General features: G+C 43.8%; 1 protein-coding gene across 3 annotated transcripts in view; it reads left to right on the plus strand.

Moving 5' to 3' along the window:
• pdcd11 (programmed cell death 11) overlaps window positions 1-12,522 on the plus strand; it is a 57,023-nt gene that overhangs the window by 9,397 nt on the left and 35,104 nt on the right. For 2 of the 3 annotated variants that reach the window (XM_043712899.2, XM_043712900.2), the window contains exons 4-12: window positions 218-382; window positions 2,329-2,490; window positions 6,778-6,901; window positions 7,377-7,558; window positions 8,754-8,861; window positions 9,563-9,769; window positions 10,828-10,952; window positions 11,407-11,467; window positions 12,311-12,457. In XM_043712899.2, coding sequence (XP_043568834.2) covers window positions 218-382; window positions 2,329-2,490; window positions 6,778-6,901; window positions 7,377-7,558; window positions 8,754-8,861; window positions 9,563-9,769; window positions 10,828-10,952; window positions 11,407-11,467; window positions 12,311-12,457 — 1,281 coding nt within the window. The remainder of the gene's footprint in view (window positions 1-217; window positions 383-2,328; window positions 2,491-6,777; window positions 6,902-7,376; window positions 7,559-8,753; window positions 8,862-9,562; window positions 9,770-10,827; window positions 10,953-11,406; window positions 11,468-12,310; window positions 12,458-12,522) is intronic. The other variant, XM_087998800.1, reaches the window with a different exon arrangement.

Consider the following 12,522-nt stretch of genomic DNA (forward strand, 5'->3'; position numbering starts at 1 on the left):
CTTATAACTGCCCTGTGGAAAGTCAGGAATAGGCAATAAATGTTGGTCTAGCTAGGAACGTGAATAAATATAATGTAAAAGAAATGCCAACATCAGGTTCACAGCGATCATTGAGGATCTCAAGTTGATTTATTTCAGATTCTACATGTGAACTCCATGACAATGCTGTGTCTGATTTGAATGTTGTTGGTTGATTTATTCCTCCCTTTGCCACCAGGAACTGAATGTTGGGGTGCTCTTGCTTGGCTGTGTGAAGGAAGTGACTGATTTTGAACTCGTCATTGGGTTGCCCCATGGGCTCACTGGTTATGTCAGTCTCACCAACATCTGTGATGCATATACCAAATCCCTAAGGGAACAGATTGATGAGGAACTGTCAGAGGTGAGTCTGTTATCCTTCTCTTATTGTATCTGTGGGTTTCCTCTTGTGCACCACATCCTGTTGTGATGCAGGGCTTTGGGGATCAGGATCTGGGCTACTTCAAGCCCGTCTTATGTCAGAATTATCTTTGTTTCTTGGGTGATGTGGGGGAAGCCTTCCAGGTTTAAATAAAAACAAAACTATCGCAGAGGCTGGCCTAACAACATTATGGTTAATAGTGGTGGCAAACATCTGACTCAAAAGATGATGATCTGCAACATTGTTGTAAACTCTAAAACTGTAAAGGCTACAGGTGCTTGTTCATCATTCTGCTGCCCTCACTTTTCAGTCCCACCTTGTGTTGTGGGTGTCTGTTGCTGGTGTACAGATTGAGAGTCAAGCCCAGTTGCTTGCCAGATGTCAAAACCTGAACAAAAGCAGCAGCCAGTAACTTATGAAAGCATCTTCCTGCAGATAGATGCACCCTCAATAATTAATTTGAAAAACTGGGTTGGAAGTTGGGATTTTCAGGAAAATCGACTTCTTCCTGAGGTTCCCAGGCTCATGGTCTCCAACCAATCAGATTTACTCCACGTGAAATGGTTGGAGGCGCTAGATACTGCGAATTATAGGCCTTAACAACATTCCAGCCATAGCACTCAGATCTGTGCTGCAGAATTTGCCACTCATTTAAGCAACTCTTCCATAGGCACATGGAAAATAGTACAATGAAGGGTGTGTACGTTAGTCTGATCTTGGAGTAGGATAAAAGGCTGGCACAACATCAAGAGCTGAAGGGCCTGTACTGTGCTATACTGTTCTATGCTCTAACACTAGTAAAGAGGCGTTGATGAATTGTTGCACTCTATCTTGGGGATGGTACACACTGCTGCCATTATGTGTCAGTGCTCAAGGAAGTGAATGTTGAATATGGTGGATGAGGAGCCAATCACCTGGATGTGTCAAGCTTCTTGAGTGTTGCTGAAGCTGCACCCATTCCAGCAAGTGGGGAAATGTCCCATCAGATTCCTGATAAAGGGCTTATGCCCAAAGTGTCAATTCTCCTGCTCCTTGGATGCTGCCTGACCTGTGCTTTTCCAGCACCACACTCTCAACTCTGATCTCCATCATCTGCAGTCCTCACTTTCTCTTAGAAGGATGAGGGGGACCTGATACAATTTTAAAAAATAAAACAAAGATCTGAAGGTGCTAGAAATCTGAAACAAAAACAGAAATTGTTGGAGAAATTCAGCAGGTTCGGCAGGATCTGCGGGAGAAAGCAGAGTCATTGTTTCGGGTCCAGTGACCCTTCAGCAGAACTGTTCTTATGAAGGGTCACTATACCTAAAGCATTGACTCTGCTTTCTCTCCACACCTTCTACCAGACCTGCTGAGTTTCTCCAGTAATGTTTGTTTTTGTTAAAGATTTGTAAAGTCCTGAAAGGTTGCAGGAGGATGGACGTAGAGAAGGTGTGAGGGAGAGGTTATATGGATAAGAAATATTTGGAAGGATTTGGATGAAGCAGAGGCAAATGGTACTAGTTTAGTTTGGAATTATGGTCAGCATGGACTGGTTGGACGAAGGGTCTGTTTCCAAGGTGTATAACTCTATGGCTCTAAGATTTATACAGATCCGATGGCAGATGGACTTGTTTCTATACTATGATTTCTACAGAGGGACGTACAGTAGTGACAGGGGATTCTAGAGGCTTTTGAGGTAATTTCTTGTTAAGCTTCAAGAAAGCTTTCTTTCATTGTGGAAAAATTAGTGAGGGATTTTGAAATTGCAAATGATCATTGTAAGCAAAAAGTAACTAGTGATGTTTACTGGGCCAGGCGTAATCAATAGACTGTTTCTACCATACATCTATAAGTGCTGCTGAGTTTTGGCTTGTGTATTTGCACTCCTTTCTGATGTTGTGCTTCTCATCCCTGGTCTGGTATGTTTCATTCCCAACAAACCCCAGGATCTGGTAGTCCTGTCAGATCTGTACAGCCCTGGTATGGTTATACGATGTGCTGTGTACGAGCTCGGAAAGACAAATTCCAACTACCACAGCTTGAAACTCTCCATTAACCCGAAGGATGTAAACAAGGCATTGTCTCCTGAAGCACTGCAAGCTGGCATGGTGAGTATATCGATATAGTCTGGAATTCCCAGATCCAGCTTTACTAATCTGATCCAAGGGAAACAGTTTAATGAAGAACATCCTCAAGTTTGACATTTCCAGAACCAATAATATGTCTGTCACAAAAATAGAGGGCGCTTCGTGAGTTCATTGAGTCACACCCACAAATGGCCCCAGTTTCTTGTTCAAGAGTATGCTCATTATCCCGAGTTTATCTCAGGTCTAACAATCTGATTTGAACTGAATGCCCCACTATTCATACAAGCCATGGATTGACATTATTTTAGTTCACTTCAAACCACTCTGTTACCCTCAAGAACACTTCCTAGCTCTGAGTTTTGATTTTGAATCTTCTCTTTTTTTTTTACTGATCACTGAAAGTGGCTGAGCCACTTTCTGACACAAACCTTTCCTGTCAACCATCAATAAAACCAGCTCCCAATACAGCAAAATAAGGAAAGTATTCCAAAATTAGTAGGAGTGAATGTTTCATTGAATGGTGCAGCACTGAAAGAGGCGTTTTATCCCATGATGCCAATCTCAACTAGTCACACTCCTCCACCTTTTCCTGGAGCTCTAAAATCTCTCTCTGTAGATAATGATCCAATTCCCTTATGAAAGCTGCCATTGACCATGCATCCTCCAAACTTTCAGGCTGTGCATTCCAGATCATAACCACTCACTGCACTTAAGAGTTTATTTCCTTGTGCTGCATTTTGTTCTATTTTCAGTTACGTCAAATCTGTGACCTATGGTTCTCGATTCATCCACCAATGGGAACAGTCTCTCCCTAGCTTTCCTGTGAAGAGCCCTCATTCATTTTGAAAACTTCTATCAGGTCTCCTGACCTTTATGCTTCCCCAGTCCACTCATGTTACCAAAGTCCCTTGTTCCTGAAACCATTCCTATGTATCTTTTCTGAACCCTTTTTAAAACCTTCTTATCCTTCCTAAAGTGTCTTGCTCAGACTGGACACGTACTCCAGCTGAGGGCAAGCCAGTGCTTAATAAATGTTCTTCATAATTTTCTTACTCTGATCTATAAAGCCCAGAATTCTGTATGCCATCTTCAATAATCTATCCATGTATATCCCAAGGTTCCTCTGCTCCTGCACCCCTTTAGTTCTGCATGTTCTGTTTTTGTTGTTTCTCTAAGTTCTTCCACCCAAAATGAATCACTTCACATCTCTGTGTTAAACTGTTCCTCGAGCTGGCTCTGTTGTCCTGAAGTCTCTCTCTATCTTCAGAGATGGATTCTTAGAACAGCTGGTGCTGGAGCCTACCAGGGAGAAGGCAATTCTGGATCTGGTATTGTGCAACAAACCAGAATTGGTCAGGGACCTCGAAGTGAAGGAGCCATTGGGAAGTAGTGACCATAGTACAATAAGCTTCAATCTGCAATTTGAGAGGGAGAGGCTACAGTCGGAAATGACAATATTTCTGTTGAATAAAGGGAACTAAGGAGCTATGAGGGAGGAGTTGGCCAAATTCAATGGTGTAATACCTTAGCAGGGATGATAGTGGAGGTACAATGGCGGATATTTCTGTGTATGATGCAGAAGATGCAGAATCAGTTCACTCCAAAAAGGAAGAAAGATCCTAGGAGGAGGCATGGGTGGCCGTGGCTGACGAGGGAAGTTAAGAAACGTATAAAGTTAAAAGAGAAAAAGTATAACATAGCAAAGATAAGTGGGAAAACGGAGGACTGGGAAGCTTTTAAAGAACAACAGAGGATTACTAAGAAGGAAATACGGAGAGAAAAAATGAGGTACGAAGGTAAACTGGCCTATAATATAAAGGAGGATAGTAAAAGCTTTTTTAGGTATGTAAAAAGCAAAAAAAATGGTGAAGACTAAAATTGGGCCCTTGAAGACAGAAACTGGGGAATATATTACGGAGAACAAAGAAATAGCAGAAGAATTGAATTGGTACTTCAGATCTGTGTTCACTGGGGAAGACATAAGCAATCTCCCTGAGGTAACAGTGGCTGAAGGACCTGAACTTAAGGGAATTTATATTTGTCAGGAATTGGTGTTGGAGACACTGTTAGGTCTGAAGGTTGATAAGTCCCCGGGGCCTGATGGTCTACATCCCAGGGTACTGAAGGAGGTGGCTCGAGAAATCATGGATGCGTTGGTGATTATTTTTCAGAGTTCGATAGATTCGGGATCAGTTCCTGTGCATTGGAGGGTGGCTTATGTTGTACCACTTTTTAAGAAAGGTGGGAGAGAGAAAGCAGGAAATTACAGGCCAGTTAGTCTGACCTCAGTGGTGGGAAAGATGCTGGAGTCTATTATAAAGGATGAAATTACGACACATCTGGATAGTAGTAACAGGATAGGTCAGAGTCAGCATGGATTTATGAAAGGAAAATCATGCTTGACTAATCTTCTGGAATTTTTTGAGGATGTAATTCTGAAGATGGACGAGGGAGATCCAGTAGATGTGGTGTACCTGGATTTTCAGAAAACTTTTGATAAAGTCCCACATAGGAGGTTAGTGTGCGAAATTAGGGCGCATGGTATTGGGGGCAAAGTACTAACTTGGATTGAAAGTTGGTTGGCTGATAGGAAACAAAGAGTAGTGATAAACAGCTCCATTTCGGAATGGCAGGCAGTGACCAGTGGGGTACCGCAGGGATCAGTACAAGGACCGCAGCTTTTTACAATATATGTTAATGATATAGAAGCTGATATTAGCAATAACATTAGCAAATTTGCCGATGATACTAAGCTGGGTGGCAGGATGAAATGTGATGAGGATGTTAGGAGATTACAGGGTGACCTGGACAAGTTAGGTGAGTGGTCAGATGCATGGCAGATGCAGTTTAATGCGGATAAATGTATGATTATTCACTTTGGTGGCAAAAACAGGAAGGCAAATTACTACCTAAATGGAATCAATTTAGGTAAAGGGGCAGTACAGAGAGATCTGGGTGTTCTTGTACACCAGTAAGCATGCAGGTACAGCAGGTAGTGAAGAAGGCTAATAGCATGCTGCCGTTCATAACAAGAGGGATTGAGTATAGAAGCAAATAGGTTCTTCTGCAGCCGTACAGGGCCCTGGCGAGACCACACCTGGAGTACTGTGTGCAGTTCTGGTCTCCAAATTTGAGAAAAGACATTCTGGCTATTGAGGGAGTGCAGCATGGGTTCACGAGGTCAATTCCTGGAATGGCGGGATTACCTTACACTGAAAGACTGGAGCGACTGGGCTTGTATACCCTTGAGGTAAAAACAATGACTGCAGATGCTGGAAACCAGATTCTGGATTAGTGGTGCTGGAAGAGCACAGCAGTTCAGGGCCTTGTATACCCTTGAGTTTAGAAGACTGAGAGGGGATCTGATTGAGACATATAAGATTATTAAAGGATTGGACACTCTGGAGGCAGGAAACATGTTTCCGCTGATGGGTGAGTGCCGAACCAGAGGACACAGCTTAAAAATACGGGGTAGACCATTTATGACAGAGATGAGGAGAAACTTCTTCACCCAGAGAGTGGTGGCTGTGTGGAATGCTCTGCCCCAGAGGACAGTGGAGGCCCAGTCTCTGGATTCATTTAAGTAAGAGTTGGATAGAGCTCTCAGGGATTGTGGAATCAAGGGTTATGGAGATAAGGCAGGAACAGGATACTGATTAAGGATGATCAGCGATGATCATATTGAATGGTGGTGCAGGCTCGAAGGGCAGAATGGCCTACTCCTGCACCTATTGTCTATTTTCTATTGTTCTTCACAACTGAAAGAAACTCAATTTATTCACGTAAATTGTCATTTGTTCATGAGCCCAGGGTCCTGTGGCAGCGCAGGTTGAGACTGGGGTATTAGAGGAGGATGATGTTTACTGTGACCAGGAGGTAATCCTGTGTTAAATTGGTGGAGTAATATTTGGAGTATTTTCTGTCTGCTGCTATAGTGATGTTTATCTCCCGTTAAAGTTAGGCTGGAAACAAAGTTGTGCTAATTTGCAAATTATTTTAGCATTCATTTAAACACCTGCTTTTGCTAAATATTGTTTTTAAAAATGCACTCAATTCCTCATCTTTGGTTCTGTATATGCTATCAATTCTGAGAATCATTTCAAAATGTCAGCGTGGAGACCTGTTTTATTTAAACCTTCTTTCCCACAAATATGAGTGTGAGGGTGTAGGAGTTACTGGGAATTGTTCCACTGATATTCAGTAGCAGGAATGAAGGGCAGAAAGATAGATATTCAATCTGTCTTTGTTTCAGTTGTACCAACTACTAATATTGTGTTCTGAGTGCCATGCTTCTCTATCTTATTGCAGCTACTCTCAGGCTGTGTATCCAGTGTTGAGGAACATGGCTATCTGGTCGACATTGGAGTCAAAGCCACCAAAGCTTTCCTCTCACACATGAAAACCCAGGAGTTCATAAAGAGTAGAAATCGAGGTGAGTCTCCACCGATAATCCGTGAGGTGAACCCTCTCTGATATGTTGCGCTCCTCATTCAGCACACCAGTCAAACATATAATAGAGCCAACTTGATCCATGGCACCAGTTTCCTGTGGTCTAGCGTCCAGCTGTTGGGAGCTGCTGACTGTACCTAGTCAAGAGCTCTCTAATGTTTCTGTAACTTGTTTGTGATTCATGTGCACTTGTGTTGATGACTAGAGACTTTAACTTGTTTGAAAAACCTAGGAAATCTGAGGATTTGGTTTGTAATTGAAAAATTCTGTCTGTTTATTACCCTTTCATGTCTCTGCATGCATCTTAATAGCTCGATAACCAGACCTAGCTAGCTGTTTATATTGCAGTGGTGAGGTTCTGACTGGGGTGTTGACCTGTACTCTTTGCTGTGTGCTTTGCTGTGATATTTCTGAATTTATCTTGTAACCAAAGCCCTGATGTATTTGCTCCCACTTAGGCATGCCTCTCCGTGTTGGTCAATATCTAACCACACTGGTGGAGTCAGTGAAGAATGATGGCCGCGTTGCCCAGCTCTCGGTCCGTCGTACTGACGTTGCTGCAGCAACAGCAACCGAAGATCAGAAATGGAGTCTCTCCAATCTGCTCCCTGGGCTGATAATCAGGGCTGAAATTCAAAAGGTGCAGATTTTAGGACGTGTGTTGTCCCCCATTCCTGTCCCCAGAGAAAGAAATAAGATGTGGGGTGAGCTGTTTGAGGTCTTTGAATACCTAATCGAACTTCTGTCATTTATAGAGGAGAGACATCTGGGGGAGGCCAAGCTCAGGACAATAAAAACAAAATGGTAATAGCTTCAACTGGGGTTTCAGATGGAGTTTACTTACTCAGAGTGGTGAGAATATTGAGGTCACCAATGGAGCGAGTGGTTGAGGTGAATGCTTCCAAGGACACAGAAATCGAGCAATATGTTGATAGGATTGGAGCAAGCTCATGTGGGATGTCCACATTGCTGTAAACCGAATGTTTCTGTGCTGGAACTGTAACGTCCTCTGGATATGTACACAAACTTCAATTCAAACTGTACATCAGCCCCTCAAGTTGATCCAGTTGGACGTAGATAAAAGAAGTGACCTCTTATCTAGGAGCAGAGATTCAGGGAAGGGCTGTAGTTATGATGTCAATCAGCCTTTGCTCTCTTGGGTGATATCTGTCCTCTGAGTTCCATGCACTTTTGGTTTTAGTTTCACATTTGAGCCATTAAGAGTTTTTGTTTCGGTGTGTACAGTATCCCAAAGAACTTCAAATTCCAGAGCCTGGTCAAGTAAACATTAATGATAAATGGGGATACTTACTAATCTTGTCATGTTAGATCAGAGATGGCGCACTCACTCTCTCTGTCTGCCTGTGGGCGCGTTCTCTCCTCTCCCCTCTCTCTTTCTCCTCTCCCCTCTCTCTTTCTCCTCTCCCCTCTCTCTTTCTCCTCTCCCCTCTCTCTTTCTCCTCTCCCCTCTCTCTTTCTCCCCCCTCTCTCTCCCCTCTCTCTCTTTCCCCTCTCTCTCTCTCCCCTCTCTCTCTCTCCCCTCTCTCTCTCTCCCCTCTCTCTCTCTCCCCTCTCTCTCTCTCCCCTCTCTCTCTCTCCCCTCTCTCTCTCTCTCTCTCTCTCCCCTCTCTCCCCTCGGTCTCTCTCTCTCTCTGTGTCTGTCTGCCCGCATTTTCCGGGTGTCTCTTCCTCGGTCTCCCTCCCTCTTTCTCTTTGTCTGTATCACTCCCTTTTTATCGGCTCATTTGATCTGTCTGTCTCATGCCTATCCACCTCTGGTAACAGTGATTTGCTCTGAGCTCCTGTGTTCTAGACCTTATGCTGATTGATTGCAGGTGGATACCTGCGGTTTGATTCTGCAGTTTAACTCTGGTTTGAGTGGGACAGTCGATTTCATGCATCTGGATCCACGGCGAGTCAGGACCTACCGCCCCGGGCAGCAGGTTAGTTTGATGAAACTATTTGTACACCACCTCAACGAAGCAGAACAGTGAGAGAATGAGTATAAGGAGGTGATGATGAACCATATCAAACCCTCAAACATTTCATTCCATTTACACCTGGCCAGCAGAGAGAAGTTAATTGTCGTGAAGCAGCTGCTCTGTTGATTCTGTCCCTTTTGATTTGGCACCACCTCTAGTTTTGCTCACCGCCAGCAACTTCATAATCTCTGTGAGAAGTGGAACAAAAGAATTAGATTGATTCAGGGAAATTCATTCTCTGACCCAAAGGGCGATGCAGGTTACTTCAGGAAACACTGGTGCTCATGCAGCAGTCTCTTAGAGAGTGCCACAGCGTTCTGTCAAGGGTCCACATTGCTGTAAACTGAATTCAGGACAGAGAATCGAAGGTGCAGAATGCTGCAGCCAAACATTCTTGCATGATGTGAATGTTGTGATGGGAATGGTGTTGCTGACCAGGGACCAGGACCCCAGCAATGGATTTCACTTAAAAGCTTGCCTTCACTTTCACACACTCATCAGCTCCATGGTCCCCAAGTGTGGGTTCTGCAGCCAAAGTTGCCTTTTCAAGTGTGGGAGTTTACACCGGGTTACCTATGACACGTAGTTGCTGATCAACTTGGCTGTCTCCATTAGACAGAACTCACTGAGAGTAAATCACCAGGATTGTGTCTCTGTTCCAGGTGAAAGCTTGTGTTCTGTATGTGCAGCCGGAAACAAAGGCTGTACACCTGACATTGCGGCCTGCCTTCCTACATCCGGGGGCAATGTTGCAGGAGTCAAGCCCCCATGGGATTGGGAAGATTTTCGAGCAATGCACTGTGCGGAGTTACTACAAAGGAGCTGGTGTCATCTTTCAGCTGGATGATGGGACCGTTGCCTATTCACCTGTGAGTAACTCCCTTCAGTTGTGTCCGTGGATTGAGCGTCAACACTAATGATATTTCAATCTGTTAACAGTTTTGCATTTGTATATCTCCTTTCATGTCGTCTGGGCTTTGCAGCAAGTTCAGCACTTTTGAAGTACAACTATAATGTAACACTACAAAGCAGTTAGGGATGGGCGATAAATGCTAGTCCAGCCAGCAATGCCCACGACCTGTGAATACATTTTTTAAAAGGTAGCCAATTTGAGCATGGCAAAATTGTACAAATAAGATAGAATAGTTTTTTTTAGGAAGTCATTGGAATTTTTAAAAATAACATTGGTTCAGAGATGGATATAGGATAGCGAATTGAGCTAAGCCCCTGATTTTTAAAATGTTGCAACGTGAGAGCTGACCGGCTCTTGGTTGGAAGTCACCTTCGGAAGAGGGTCCTGCTGACAGTGCGTCGTCTTCTCACCAATCACCTGCCAAAGGCGGGATGCTACCTTGCTGTCCTCCCACAATGGGGTGTTGCGATGCTGCTACATTGAAGTACCAGTCTGTGGCCTCTCTCTCAAATCTCTGAACTGGTGCACAATGAGAGATCTGATTAGTGAGAAAATGCTGACGTGTGCTACCTTCTTCCACATCTCCCCTAGCTTATTTCGACGCTGTAGCCCAGAGAATGATTGCTGCCTTTGTGGTTGAGACCCTGTGCTCTGCTGGAAGACCGATTTCCCATGCGCCTTAGTGAGAATGCATTGAACAGAAACATCAATTCTGTTTTTTCTCTCCACAGATCCTGCCTGATCTGCGAAGTGTTTCCAGCATTTCTGATTTCATTGCAAATTACACTTTGTTGTTAAAGTCTTGTACTCTTCACCTAAGTGTTGCAGATTAAGCACTGACAGCAGATGAAGTAAAGCTGGTTTTATTATGACCTGGTTTAGTTTATATGATGGCCTGTCTGGTGTAAAAGTGCTGTTTCATTAACCTGCCTCTTCAATTGCAGGCATGTATTGTTGTCATGTGACTTTGCCTCCTTCCACAAGATCACTGATTGTTAATTTCTAACATTGCAGAAATCTCATCTGTCGAGCACTGCGATGCCCTTTGACCCAAAAGACTTCAGTGAAGGTTCCAGGCACAGGTGCAGGGTCATTGACCACAGCCCAATGGAACAGATGGCTCTGGTGTCTCTGAGAAAGTGAGTGTGAAGGGTCATCAATACTGAGACGTTGTGTTCAATAGAGGGTAACAGGTGGCATAGACCATGAGTCAGCAATACCCAAAGGCATTTACTGAGCAACAATGATTAGGAAAGGGAGCACATCTACACCACTGGGTTAGATACAGAGTAAAACCCCTCTACATTGTCTCAATCAAACATTGCCAGGACAGGTAAGCCATTGGGTTACATACAGGCAATCTGTTTTGTTCCATTTTCAATAGTTTGTTCTAGTGATGTGACATTTCCATTGTGTTCTTAATTAAAAACAAGTTAGCTTTCCACTTTGTGGTTAGCCCAAACAAGAGGGACAGAAATGGCACAAACCAAATTCAATCGAGAACAGTTTCTGATAGCAAAGACTGAAGAATAATGTCTTGACTCCTGTAATAAACACACAGCCCTTCCTTGATTTTGAGTTTCTCATTTTTAGGAGCATTCTTGATGCCCAATTTTTGAAGTACCAGGACATTCAGCTGGGACAGCTGGTTGAGGTAAGTCTTCACAGCCAGAGCTTTATAAACAGTACAGTCTTTGGAAAATATAGATTCCCAAAGCAGCCTCCAGCAGGACTGGATGAACGAGTGGCATGTGCCAAAGTGTCCTGCTCTCTTGCCTCAGGGCTATCTCCAGCTGCTGCTTAACTAACCACTCTTCCATTTATTCCTTCTGTCTTTCCTAATTGGGTATTGGTTAGAGTTCCTCCTAATCCGCCATGACTTTGCTCACGACTTCGGTTTTGCCAGGAGAATCTTGTTGCTGCAAATTGAGAATAACAAAAATAGCGTTCTTTCTCCTCTGCTCTCCTCTTTTCAGTCCCTCAGCTAACCCAGCTTGGCTGCTCTCACACTCACTCTCGCTCTCTCATCAACCTTGTTGAAGTGTCTCCATCCTCATTTCAGATCTGAACAAATTGCGAAAACTTGGTCAGTGTAACTGAGAATTGCTGAGAAGGTTCCTGTGAACTGTTCCTTCCTACCACTCCAGCGCATCTGCCTCATCTCAGTATATCTGAACTTACCTGCCTATGCTGAGGGAACAACTCTCTGCCTATACAACAATCAATGACCTATGTTATTCACCTATCCCTTGGTCCCCGACCTACTTTGCCTTAATATTCAGTAGTGTCTGATCTGGGTATTCCAATACCTCTTTACCCAGTGACCATTAAGTATGTAGTGACCTTTCAATAAAACCCATCTTGCGGAGATTTGACAGCATTTGCTGTCTTGTGTGTAAACAGGAACTAGCTATTTTTGGAGAGTTGAATGGAATCTAGCTAGGATCTTTCCAACAGATTTGCCAATGACTACATTCTTCATTTTGCTACTTTTCAGGGTAAAGTGACCTCTCTGGAGAGTTATGGGATGCACGTGAAGCTAACTGACCACATTCAGGGGCTGGTGCCTCATACACATCTGTCAGACATTCCCCTGAAACACCCAGAAAAGCTGTACAGTGTGGGAAATCTGGTGAAGTGCAGGGTGAGTGTGCAATATGTTCTCTGTGCAGGACAAGCTGAATGTGCAGTGTGTTTATGATCCAAGAA

The sequence above is a fragment of the Chiloscyllium plagiosum genome, unplaced genomic scaffold, assembly GCF_037043375.1.
Source record: "Chiloscyllium plagiosum isolate Xiang-an unplaced genomic scaffold, Cpla_swu_hap1 HiC_scaffold_22, whole genome shotgun sequence".
In the NCBI taxonomy this organism is placed as follows: domain Eukaryota; kingdom Metazoa; phylum Chordata; class Chondrichthyes; order Orectolobiformes; family Hemiscylliidae; genus Chiloscyllium; species Chiloscyllium plagiosum.